General features: G+C 42.1%; 1 protein-coding gene across 1 annotated transcript in view; it reads right to left on the bottom strand.

The window, feature by feature from the left end:
* SUMF2 (sulfatase modifying factor 2) overlaps window positions 1-13,712 on the bottom strand; it is an 88,797-nt gene that overhangs the window by 61,568 nt on the left and 13,517 nt on the right. The window contains exon 2 of the mRNA XM_069226943.1: window positions 12,752-12,908. Coding sequence (XP_069083044.1) covers window positions 12,752-12,908 — 157 coding nt within the window. The remainder of the gene's footprint in view (window positions 1-12,751; window positions 12,909-13,712) is intronic.

The following is a 13,712-nucleotide window of genomic DNA, read 5'->3' as shown; positions in this document are numbered from 1 at the left end:
GGTATTCCAGACACCTTCACGATTCCAGCGATTGGCAACTGCACCCTTCAGTGTTCAGTCACCTTTCTTTTGTCTTTGGAGAAATGTCTATAGATCTGTTTCCTTCTCGCCTCAATTCTCACCTTCCTTCATATTTCAGTTGGAGGCCAGATCCACAAGCCCTGGCCACAGATGCCTTTCTTCAGATTTGGCCGACTTCCCTTCTATATGCTTTTCCCCCTTTCCTTCTCATCCCCGGAGTCCTCTCTCAGGTGCGCAGGCAACGGTCTATTCTGGTGATTGTAACTCCTTTCTGGCAGACCCAACCGTGGTATCCGACTCTATTAGAGCTGGCGATCGCTCCGCCTCTTTGGCTGCCCCAATTTCCCGATCTCCTCTTGAATCCTCAGGGCCATCAACATCAGTTGATTCTCGACGGATCCCTGTTCCTCATAGCTTGGAAAGTTTCGGGTCGTCCTGGGGAGTCCCAGGAATTTCGGAGGACGCTGTTAAATTTATCCAGCAGGCCAGAGCTCCGGGAACTTCCAGGGCCTATAAGTCAGCTTGGTCCCTTTGGTGCAGCTGGTGCCTGGACAGGAATTCAGATCCCTTTTCAGCGAATGTAGTATTAATTATAAATTTTTTGGCTTCTTTGGCTTCTCAAGGTAAGGCTTATCGCACTATTAATTTGTATAGATCTGCCATTTCTGCGGAACATCAAAGAGTTGATGGTAGGCCAGTTGGAGAGCATCCCCTGGTCTGTCAATTGTTAAAGGGAGTAAGATACGTTAATACACCGTCTCCTAAATATAATGTTATGTGGGATGTTACTCTGGTGTTGCGTTTTCTTACCTCGTGGCCTGATAATGAATTATTATCTCTCAAACAGCTTTCGGCTAAGTTAACCATCCTTTTATGTTTAGTTTCTATCAAGCGGATCTCAGATGTTAGAGCACTGGATGTTACTTCCTTTTTCTTTTCTCCTCTTGGTGTTTCGTTTCAGATCAAAAAACGTACGAAAACTAACTTGTCTAGTATTAATTATCCATATTTTCCCTCTCAACCCAATATATGTGTTGCAAATTGCTTAAAAACTTATGTAACCCGTACTGCAGATTTGAGATCATCCTCTTCATCCCAACTACTTATTTCCTTTCAGAAACCTCACCTTCCTGTGTCTTCCCCTACCCTGGCTCGTTGGGTTAAATGGGTTATGTCCCTTGCTGGCATTGATATTAGTGCCTTTGGTGCCCATTCGGCCAGGGGGGCTATGGCCTCTCGTGCTTTTTGGGCAGGTTCCTCTTTACAGGATATTCTCAGATCTGCAGACTGGTCGAATGAAAATACGTTTAGAACTTTTTATTGTAAACCGATTTCTCATGTCTCAGATTCTGTGATTGCAATGCTTTGAACATGCATAATAGGAGCCTCCGGTCTTGTAATAAAATTGAGATTTTCCTAGCCTTGGTGTCTGAAAGGCTAGATTTTATTAAAGACACGGAGGCGAGTATTATCCCACCACGATTTAACCCGCCCTGTTTCTCTCTTTCAGTACCAACTCCCTCTTCCGGTGTTGGCTCAGGGTGATACACACCAACGTCTTTTACCAAGCTTGGATTTGTGCGACATCGACTATACCTTCCAGTCGTCCTTCGGTCTCCGTCATCTTCGAGATGGTTGCATGGACTTTATGACTTTGGTTTTTATGTTCTATGTGATTGTTTTGGTTACTTCTCCTCTTTAGTTCGCATCAAGAAAAGAGGACTTGTTGCTCGCAGTTAAGATATTAGTAGTGCATTGTGATATCCCATTGGTTACTACACTATGAGGTCATTTTGTAGTTCTTTTGTTTCTGGATACTGTAGTTCTTGCTTGGCTGCTGTTCGTAATTAAAGCAAGAAAAGACTGCATAATACTCGCCTCCGTGTCTTTAATAAAATCTAGCCTTTCAGACACCAAGGCTAGGAAAATCTCAATTATCCATTATGCTCTCAATCCTTCTGTCCTGCGTGCGTAGCGGGTAGCTGCAGCCTACAGTGGGAGGTGGTAATACCTTGTGATGTCACTTAAAGCATTCCCAGTAGTCCTAGGATGGCACAGAGCGGAAGCAGCCAGTGATGCAAGAATCAAGGCTGTATGTATGAAGCTCGGGAACCACCGCATTCTGCTCTGACAACCCTACTACTACTTATCGGGATTGTCATTCACAACAAGCACAGGGCAGGAGAGGAAAGCCCAGCCAAGCGCTGAAAGGTTTATCTATAGTGTATCAAAGCTTTGCCTTTCCATTTAAAAAAAAATCAGGTCTGCTGAGGGATGTTTTGATTCTAGCTGAGATGTGGGTGATCCGCCGCCCGTGACTGCCCAGTCCCCGGCTGGTCCATGATCCCAGACCAAAGGAATTCCCTGTCCCCCTACTCCCCCCGGGCACCCAGGAGAGTGCGGCAGTCTGTCCCCCACGCTGTAGCACTCTGGGCAGTCAGTCTGTAGTGCTGATGAGGCCCAAGTGGGCGGTGACACTTTCTATTTTTATACCTAGAAACAAGAGAGCGGAAACATTTAAACTGATGATAGGGCTTTCTTTGTCTGTTTGGGGTCAAGAAGACAAGCAACGGCGTCCCGGTGAAAGTGAAAAGATTTCCTAGGACGGAGTATCGAATCCCAGACCCGGAGTGTCAAGTTCCAGGCACCGAGGAAGTAAAAGATTAATATAACTAATTGGAAATCCTTACGCATTTGGAACAGGCTGAATATACATTTATTTAAAACAGGCCTGGCAGAGTGTTTGGTTAACACAAAACAGATATCCATCGTCTTTTCCTTATTTCTACAATGAGCAATACAAGGAGGAGAGAAAGAGAAAATGGGGAGAATAGGAAAGAAAATGGAATAAAGGAAACGATGGAAGAACAAATTGCAAATGTGGGCAAAGATCGGGTGTAAAGCATAGGTAATACTGAGCGGAATGTGAGAAATCAAGGCAGAGTTTAGCAGAAGGAAAAAGCCGAAGGGTTTGGACAGGACTTTACAACAGAGGTGGGATGGAATGGTGATGACGAGAGGGGAAATGCCAAGGATGGTGAGGGAAACACGGATGATACAGTTAAGGGCCTCACAGCCTTAAAAAAGCAACAAAACAAGACAAACATGAGTGGATAGGGATACAAGGAGTCTTCTCCCCGATCTATTAAGTCAAATGGGGAGCAGATGCAAAGCAAGGAGACAGGAAAAGCAGAGTGAGCAAAATCAAACTTATAATGCAAAACTGACGTTATTACAGATGTATTTATCAGGTCGGATTCGAGAGGGGAATAATTAGGCTGAAATTTATTAGACTGAAACAAAACCTAATATGAGAGCAGACTGGTGGATGGAGACAGGAAATTCTGTACAGTGTATTCTGTGTGCGTTGACCAGGTATTAAGGGCCAGATGTAGCAAAGGATTTGCGCCTCGCAAACAGCGAAAATCGCCGTTTGCGAGGCGCAAATGCCTCTTTGCTATGCAGAAATGCATTTTGCGAGTCGGGACCGACTCGCAATATGCATTTCAGAATCGCAAATAGGAATGGGTGTTCCCTTCCTATTTGCGATTCTGAGTGGTATGCAATACCATTTGCGACCGCATATGCGGTCGCAAATGGTGTCGCAGTTACCATCCACTTCAAGTGGATGGTAACCCACTAGCAAATTGGAAGGGGTCCCCATGGGACCCCTTCCACTTTGTGAATGGACCCACAAATATTTTTTCAGGGTAGGTAGTGGTCCAAGGGACCACTACCTGCCCTGAAAAAAAACCGAAACTAAAGGTTTCGTTTTTTTTTTTAAGTGCAGCTCGTTTTCCTTTAAGGAAAACGGGCTACACTTAAAAAAAAAAAAAACTGCTTTATTAAAAGCAGTCACGAACATGGAGGTCTGCTGACGACAGCAGGCCTCCATGTTTGCGAGTGCCTAGACTCGCTATGGGGCCGCAATTTGCGACCCACCTCATTAATATTAATGAGGTGGGTCATTGCGACCCCATACCGACTCGCAGGTGTCTGAGACACCTTTCTGCATAACATTTTGCGAGTTGCAAATTGCGAGTCGCTAGTACTCGCAATTTGCAAGTCGCAAAATGTTATTTTGCTACATCTGGCCCCAAGTGCCTTGCCCCAATTTACAAACAACAAAGAACCAACAGGAAACACACAAGCTTTGCCTCCAAGATGCACAAAGAGGAGTTGGTCTCACCTAAATAGCAGCTATTTTTAAACAAGGTGTATCTAGAGGCAAATATTCAGTTTTCTTTAAACAGTGATACCATGCCATATATATTTATTGAAGCCATTGATCAAGGAGGTCCATTCTGGGGCTTGTATAATACATAAGGCTTAGTATCGCCATTTAAAGAAAGCAGAGAGGAGCTGCTCTTCAGGGCTCATTCAGACGAATCGTCTTCATTACACCATCAAGAAACAGCAGAAGCTCAATACTTAGGAACACTTTCCATGCAACTGAGCCTTTGTGGCACTGAGACTATCTCTGACTGGTGAGGAATGGTCAAATACCCTGATTGATCAGACAGTTTGAGGGTAGGAATGATTTTATTTTCATGAAAGACACATTGTTCCACCTTTGATACACTGGGGGTCCCTTGAGGCACAACGACCTTGTGAACTGAATAAGCTGATATCCCTCTTTAGACTGTTCAGTCTACTTCTAGTACAAATTATGAATGGTCCTGGATCCTGTAAAGTACACTGTTCACAAGTCGTCAAGTAAGACTACTCAGGAATTCACTTTTTTGGGGTTTGGAGTTGTTTCTTGATTTTCCATTGTGTAATACAAAATGAATACAGATAACAAATAGGCATATTATCACATAACCAACAGTAACTAGCTTTGCGGGTATATATATCAAACAGTGGAGCAAAGTAGACAGGCATTTTGCAATGTCCGTCTTTAAGGATCACATTTCTATGTAACTGCAGTCCGCTATGAAGATAACAGGAGGGTTGTATCCTGACTCGTCATAAGGACTGGTGTAATCTGAGCTGAAAAAGAAAACTCAGGAAAACAGCTCAATTTTTAAAGATAAACATAAAACAGTACACTAAACAAACAGAAAACAACGCTCAGCAAACTACATGGCAATATTCCCAAACCACATGGCAATATTACCAGCCCACTATCCATGCCTAATGGTCAAATATTAACCATTTTACATTAAATGTAAAACATGTCAACATTTTAGGCAGATAATTGTGTCCGCTAGTTTGGTTAGTCAATTGTTTGAGTCTACCATGGGGAGTTCGAAGAGAGAAGCTGCTGAGATCCAGGTAGGTGTGTTCCACAGAGTTGTGTATCATTTTGCAACTGATATATTACAAGAGTCTTATATACAATGGCCTCAATGGTTACTTCTTTGCAACGACCTTGGGGAAGTGTAAACAGAGAGGTAATGTATAAACCCCATTACTTCAATCTTCATCTTCTCAAACACAGTCCACTTGTCCCCTGACTGCTCATGTGTTGATGTCAGTTTAAAACCACTCATTACCTTCTAGGAGATACAAATCGTGCACAGGGAGAAGTGGAATACCTCAAAGATCCCAATATGGGCTTAAAACGAATATATTTTGTTTTAAGGTGCCACTCAACCAGAGTCCGCATATACTTTCCTGTCTCCAAAATACAGGATGCTGTCTTGATTTAAGGACTGAGGGATGAAATTCAGAACATTACTAAGGCTAAAAAAGTACAATTTATTTGTTTACTGATTTCAGGTATTTACTGTGCACAATCACAGCTGTACGAGGGGGGTCAAACTGAAAGCAGTAAACAACTATCTAAAATGTCCATGGTGGCCCTTATACTGGCAGTCTACCAAGTATGGAGCACTTTGTTCTTCTGGGCCGCACTTTACAAGCTTTAACCTAGTGCAGGAATGATGTGCTAGGAAGCACTTTTAGCTCTAAGCATCTTAGAACAGTGTGCTGCCATGTGGTTTCTATGATTAATGACTTGCGTAAGGCGAAGGCATGTTTCATGTTGGCTCACTGGGAATGGGGAGTTTGATGCTCTAAAAGGGGATCGCAAACTTGGTATCTTCTTCCTCCATAAAATATTGTTTTTATTATGTTTTATACGTGTTACTTATGCTTAGATGTAATGATTTTAATTAACCGAACATCAATAAATTCAGATTCGAAGCCATAGGGTTGTCATGCCCGATAGCGGAACTACAGAAGGAATTAATAAAAACTAGTGGAATCCGTTGAAACAATAATAGAAGCACAAAGGTTTCTGAGGTGAAGAGGAAGGGGCCAAGGAAGTCAATGATTATGGAGTGAGAACACTACAGAATGTAGGCAGAATATCCTTATGCTGTACAAACAGAGAAACAGTATATATGCAAACAGCATATGAAAAATAACCCACAGTTTTACACAGTGAAATTCACAGCTGTGGAGAAAATGAATGTCGAAAATATGAACTACTACAATATGCAATATGGTTGTTTTGTTGTTGCTTAATGAAGAATTAAACTACTAACAGTGTTAGGGTATGTACTTGGGCTAGGTTTGTATTAGAACATGCTCATCTATTTCACTGAGGGGCCAAAGGTTATTTTTCAAGTCTGAAAATACTTTTTTTTAAATGGTCCTGGAGGCAGCACTGAAATTACGGGCGCCAGTAAATACTGGATATATAGTAGTGAGCCATGAGCTGCATGTGAAGGGAGTACATGAAAAGCTCAAACAAAGCAAGTAGCTTTTGAGTTCAGCAGCAACTTTGTATGTGATTCTGTACGAAGCACGTAATCGAAACACAGGCAGATACAATCAGAGAGTGAATCTAGGCAGGGGCTTCTGCATTCCGAGAATAGAGGTGGACTGTTCTTTAAAAAGGTGGGTCTTCAACTCTTTTGAAGAAGGGCAGGTATGTTGTTGAAGGCTACGGCTATACCGTTGTAGATCCTGTATCAAGACCTTTTACTCCAGTGACCCTATTGGAGGAAAAGGCACACAATGGCTAGATTTTTACCAATGAGATTAGCAGGTAATATTACATCTACCCTAACAATATGAAAACAATAGGTGGGTATCCTATTCCGCTTCCTCTTGTACTGGAGTAGCTACATTTGAACAATACTTTTTAAATAGCTGTCTGAGACTCACAGTTTATGATGCAAGGCACTTCAGATACAATGAATATGGAAATTAGTGCACACACCAATAAAGGTATTTCTAATGTTTATTACTGATGTCTAATCGTGATTGTAGGCATTATTTATAACATAATTTGATTAACAATAGCAAACATCATAACAACACTAGCTAACATCGAGCAAATAACAAGACAACTACAAGTAAAGATGTTGTATTTGTCATGAATTAGATTCAAAACATTTCAATGTTTATCCCAAACACTAAGGCCCTCATTAGGAGTATGGTGGTCTTAAGACCGTCACACTCGCAGTGGCGGTCGGACTGCCACCAAAGTAGCAGTCCGACCTCCACATTACGACCGTAGCGAAAGCGCTGCGGTCAGACCACTGGCACCGCCACTTTTAGGCCAGCCGACAGCCTGGCGGTGCTGATGATCTTAAGTAGCCAGGGCAGCGCGACCCCCGTGTCGGCCAGCTTTTGCATGGCGCTCCACCACCATGCAAAGGCCGGCGGAGACGGGTGCCGGGGGACCCCTGCACTGCCCATGCATTTGGCATGGGCAGTGCAGGGGCCACCATTGACAGCCCTGTCGCGCTTTTCACTGCCTGAATTACAGGCACCTGACGCACCGCAACATTGCCGCCGGCTCGATTACGAGCCAACGTCAATGTTGTGGTGAGTTTCGCGCTGGGCTAGCAGGCAGAAACACTGTTTTCGCCTGCTTGCCAAGTGGGAAACTCGTAATAGGGCCAGCGAGTGGAAACCCGGACTGGCGGTCTTCGAACCCAAAGAGTTTGGCAGGCGGCCTCTGCCACCCACCAAACTCATAATGAGGCCCTAAATGTCAATCAATCTAGACCCAACTCTACCCTCTTGTCTGTAATTTTATTGCACCAAGGCCAGAAGACTAAGAGACGCATACATATGCACACCTTTTCTAATTGCAGAAGTGAAAGCAGGAATGCCTCACAGATGATTCTCAATCCAGATCTTTAACATCCCATAAGACAACCAGCATCATTCTCCTCAGATGTGCTGTTGAGTTTCTTGGCCAGGATCTGGACATCCAGGCAAACTGGAAAATGGAAGTGCAGGCTGAAGGCTTCTATCCAGCTATGCTTTTTTAGCTTCAGACCAGCAGTATCCCATTCAGTAACGGTCTTTCTGAAGCGTACATTGCTAAAACCAAACGTTTATATAGGACACAGGTCCAGTCTAATTAAGGATGCACACCCCTCAGCGGTTTACCTGATTCAAATCCAATTACAATAACTCACATTACATCTGAGCAAATCAGATTAGAGGTAATTCCATTTCAGAACTCTATGCAGGTCTGAAATGCATCAATCTGTTGTTGACCCATGAAAGACCTCTGTTTGACACAATTCAGTTCAAACTAAGGATATGGCCTGATACTGCCTTTTATCACATCAATTTTGCAATCTATGTACTGAGAATATTCTCAGAGTGTGCTTTGCTTCCATGGCTCCAGTACCAATAATCCAACAACAATTCCTCCCAGGTCAGCTCAAATGGGAGGAGGGGATTCTGCAAGAGATACATGTTAGTCCTAGCACACAAAGAAAATCAACTTGTCATTCTAATTAATCACCGTTAATTTGTAATCACAGAGTGTAGCAGGGTAGTAAAACACACCTAAAATTAGTGCAAGATTACTACACAAAGTTAATGCTTTATGTGTAATAGCTTCACCAAACTTCAACATATGTGATTATTTCACCTACGCTGGGTGTTTAGAAGGAGAAGGTCCATTCTATACAATGGTGTTTATACCAACAAGGAGTCAAATTATGGTTTCAGTATATTTCCACCCCAGACAGTAGAGTCAAGCTTGACAGGGTTGGGGATGGAGAATAGAAAATATTGAAACGCAAGTGGTGTTTTACTATGATGAATTTATTTATTTAACTTTGAAGGAAAGGTTAAGCTACATAATTTTTAAACTTCAATCCTTCATATATGGGTCTTGGCAGGGTAGAAACCCCCCTAAAGATGACTGTACACTGTAACAATAAGCTTTTGCTGTGATTCTTAATCAAATCTAAGCAGCAGCCTAAAAATAAAGATTATTATTCAAAGCCTACATAACATGGACACACCATCATCAACACATAGCTTTATTCGGTTACTTTCAACCATAAAAGCAAAACAACCAACAATTAAATGAAAAAGGAGATAGAAATTAGATTAAAAAGGATAAGAATAAGATAAAAACATATATGTCAGCCTTAAAACACATAAAATGATTTCCCTTAGAAAAAGCACCTAACCCCCTAATACCTAACATTTAAATTAAACATGGGGTTTTATTTCAGTCTAGGTGTGTAGTTAAAATTTAGCAGCTAAAACACTTTTTTTTTTTTTAAACACTTGGTCCTCATCATCATTATTTCCCCAAAAGTTTAGTACGTATATGCCAAGCAGCTACAATATACTTGCTAACCGCACAAGATAGGGGGAGAGAAGTTTCCCTCATCATGATCCTTAAGGCAACAATACAATGTCTTACCCCCATATTACTGCACACAGATCGTAACCACTTCCGTCGCGCAATCAAATAAGCAGGGCATATAAACATAAAATGTACAATAGATTCTGAAATTTGATTGCAACTCGGGCAAGTGTCAGGACTTGGGATCGCACTCCGCGTACTGCCATAGGATTTAAGAGGCAGACAACCATATCTGAACTGAATATATAGACTCTTACTTAATGGATCAAGAATTGTATCCATAAATGGTTCCAAATATGGATACCATTTAATATCAAAGAATTGTGACGTCAATCTGCCGTGTGTTGAGCACAGCAGATAGTTTTCCCTGACATGTATCCAGTAAACAGTTTTCAGATGATTCTTCTGATCCTTCCTTATACTTTCTGGATGACTCCAAAACTCACTAAGACCCAATCTATGAAACCATTTTGAGATGTAGTTGAACCAGGAAATGGTAAGTACATTTGGTCTATCTAGAATGTCTTGAATAGACTCATTGTATGTGGATAGCTCAGGGGTGGTCCATACACGGACCCAGAAAAGCAATGGTCGTAGGGCAATTACATCTGAGATGCGTGGAAGGCCGAGGTCCCAGAACATTGGCAGCAGTGGGGTACTGCGAGGACAGGCCAAGATTGACCTTACAAAGTTGTTTTCCCCCACTGCTAGCTTGCCAGTGTTCGAGGACCCCCAAATTTCAGCCCCATAGACCGCAGCGCTCTGTGCCTTTGCTCGGTAAATTTTAATAGTTGGAGTAATCACTCTCTCAGAGGTAGACTTGTGGAAGCGTAAAATGGCCCCAGATCTCTGTGCCAGAAGAGCTAAGCTTTTATCGATTTGGGGCCCCCAATGCAGGTTGTTGCTAATTCTCACCCCCAAATAATCTATGGAGCTTACCATACCTAAGGAATTGGCGTTTTCTCCCGTTTCCTGTGATGCATCTCAGTTGTCTTCCCTTTGCCTGAAATATGGCCTGAGAGAATGTAACGGCCGCACTAAATCTGATTCAGAGCGAGCCATCACTTTCAAGCGAGGGCTTTCCTTTAGTACTATTGATTATACCCTGGTGGACATTAGGCTATGGTCAAGTTCACTGGACATGGAAATTTTATCTCGCTTGGATAGCGATCATAATCCTCTGTGCCTTGTACTGACCAACCATGCATTTTTAAGAGTCCAGCACACAATGATCACTAATGTCCCACTCCCTTACCTGAACCATAGACGTTCTCGGGTCTGCTGGCCAAAGGTTGAATCCAATCCGTACTTGATTGGGGAAATATATTCAATATTTTTAAAACTCTTCGTAGATTATGAGGAACAAGAAGCCCCTGACATTCCCATTATGGCTATCCACATTAAATTGGTGGATTCCCTACAGGGTATCTTCTATAGGGAAACCCCTTCCAAATCGAGACCTGCTGATACCCCCCGTAGAGAATGGTACAATCAGGATTGTGTGCGAGCAAGATCTAATTTAAACGAGGCTGTAAAAAACTCTACCCAAGTGGCTATTAAAGAGGCCTGACGTAGGTATGCTAATGCCCTGAAACAAGCAAAAAAAGATTGGGATAATGAGATATGGCAGAAGCTGCTTGCAGCAGTCAAATACAAAGATGATAGTTCCTTTTGGCGGCTGTTGACCTCTAGTTCGAAAAGGGGCAATGATGACATCGGTATGTATATACAGCCCGAAAGATGGATGTCCTATTTTTCTAGAATATACGCTCTGCCTGCACCGCAAGCTCCGGAGGATCCTGGATACGATGAGTGTTGGGCTGTTAACATGACTTCAACTGAGAGCATTGTTTTTACCTTAGCCGAAACAACAGCTGCAATCAATTCTTTGAGGCCAGCTAAAGCCCCTGGTCCAGATAAGATCCCAGGGGACCTGTTTAAATCAGAACCAAAGATATGGGCATGGTACATCAATTTATTGTCTAATGCCATAGCAGCTGGTAGCCCTATTCCAGATTCTTGGCGTGGCGCAGAAATAATACCGATTTATAAAAAGGGTGACGTAGGTTCACCTGCAAACTACCGTCCAATCAGCCTTATTGATATCCTCCAGAAGACGTTTGCTAAGCAAGTCTTAGATAGGCTTACCGATTGGATCCAAGATAACCAAATTTTATCCCCCTTACAGGCCGGTTTTCGGCCTAAAACTAATACCATGGACCAAGTCTTCAGACTGTCATTACTATTTTGGAAGTATGTCACCCTATCTAAGCAAAAACTTTATGTTGCCTTTGTAGATCTGAGATCTGCATTCGATCTTGTCCCAAGAGAGAAACTTTGGGGAGTATTAAACAAAATCGGTACCCCAGGAAACTTAGTGCATTTAATTAAAAGATTACATGAAAAAACATTTGCACAAGTCAGATGGGGTAATCAGGGGGATCTCACCGACAAAATAGAGATTAGGAGAGGGGTGCGTCAGGGCTGTGTTCTTGCCCCAACGCTATTTACATTGTTTATCAATGAGGTGGTGCAAGTCGTTACCAACTGCCAAAATGATGCTCCATCCTTGAATAACCACAAAATTCCAATTTTGCTATTTGCTGATGATTCCCTCCTGATCTCCAGAACTCCTATGGGTCTCCAGGTACTTGTGGATAAGTTTAGTTCGTTTTGTGCTGACTATGGGCTTGAACTCAACCACAGCCAAACTAAACTTATGACCCTGGGCTGTGGCCCCACCAAGAGATACTCAATTTTCTATAATGGAACATGGACACACATTTCATGCACAGATATCTCTTCCATAAACATGCTTAAATCAAATTGTCAGCTTTGCTCAAGAAAAAAACTATTAAAATAAGAAAAGCAAAAATGTAAGGCCTTTATTCACCGGACAGTTTAGAGTTGTGTGTAAGTATTTCAAAGCCTTTTGTTAATGCATGGGCATGCAAAACTGTCTTGGAAAATGTGAAGGTATTTCAAACAGTAGTGGGCTTTATTGGGATTTCAGCCATGTATGCATGCAGGCATCAAAATCATCCCTGGCTTGTGTTTGGGCATTACAAGCAGTCTTACAATGTGAGAAATGTTTTCACCATTGCTGGTGATCTGTCTGAGAGGAAATACTGTCATTACAGTACTAACCTGAACTCCTTGTTGGTTACAGGGTATTTGTCAATGGAAAATGACTTGATTTTCACTTCCCTGATAGGCCCTTCACCATCCTTGCTGTCAGGGGAGTCGGTTCCCATTTTAAACTTTCCTCCTGGCAGCTGAACCATGAGGTCATCATTTTCAAATGCTATAAGAAAAGTTTTGAAATTACTTATTACACAGGAGCATGTATGTAAGGATGTGGTATGTAGCTAGTGGTACATTTTGGAGCACCCCGATACAAATATATCATTGAAGCATGCTGTGGTTGTGCACTGTTGTTACACACAACATATTTTCCATTTAAATTACTATTACAATTGCACAGACATATAGCTCTGCTGATATAACTATAGCACACAATCGATAATGTGTAGAAATTGGCATCACCTAGTGTATGGATTTGTTTTGATTGTGTTAAAAACTTTGTTTTCACCACACTTCAAAATTATTTTTAAAATGTGCTTCATTTGTGCTTTCCCAGTTCTGATATATTCTGAAATATCTGTACAGTTCATTTACATGCCTTTCATGTTTGTTGTGTGCTAGAAAACCCTACAGCCTTTTCACATCAGCACAATTTGCAAGCAGTGAAAGAAAAGTAAACACCAAGCTTCCATTTAAATGAATAAACAGCAATTTGTCAAAAGAGTCTGACATTTGACCTCTGTCTTTGAACACACAGCAAATGAGACAAGATAAAAACAAAATTTAAAGACCTCTTTATTGCTCATTCAACTTCAGAACTCTGCATGTTTATTTTGGGGTTGCTTCACCTCGCTCCAAATCCCCTACTTCCAGCATCTATGGCATGGGCATGAAAATGAGCACGGAGTTCGTTCAAGATATGCCATTGCTAAAGAGCACTGACCACAATAAATAAGCTCAGAGAAAGAACATTGTTCCTCACATGCATGTGCGATTAATGAACGGGTAGTGGCAGAGATAAGTA

The sequence above is a fragment of the Pleurodeles waltl genome, chromosome 3_2 (genome assembly GCF_031143425.1).
Source record: "Pleurodeles waltl isolate 20211129_DDA chromosome 3_2, aPleWal1.hap1.20221129, whole genome shotgun sequence".
NCBI classification, from domain to species: domain Eukaryota; kingdom Metazoa; phylum Chordata; class Amphibia; order Caudata; family Salamandridae; genus Pleurodeles; species Pleurodeles waltl.
This window is presented reverse-complemented; position numbering and strand designations above follow the sequence as displayed.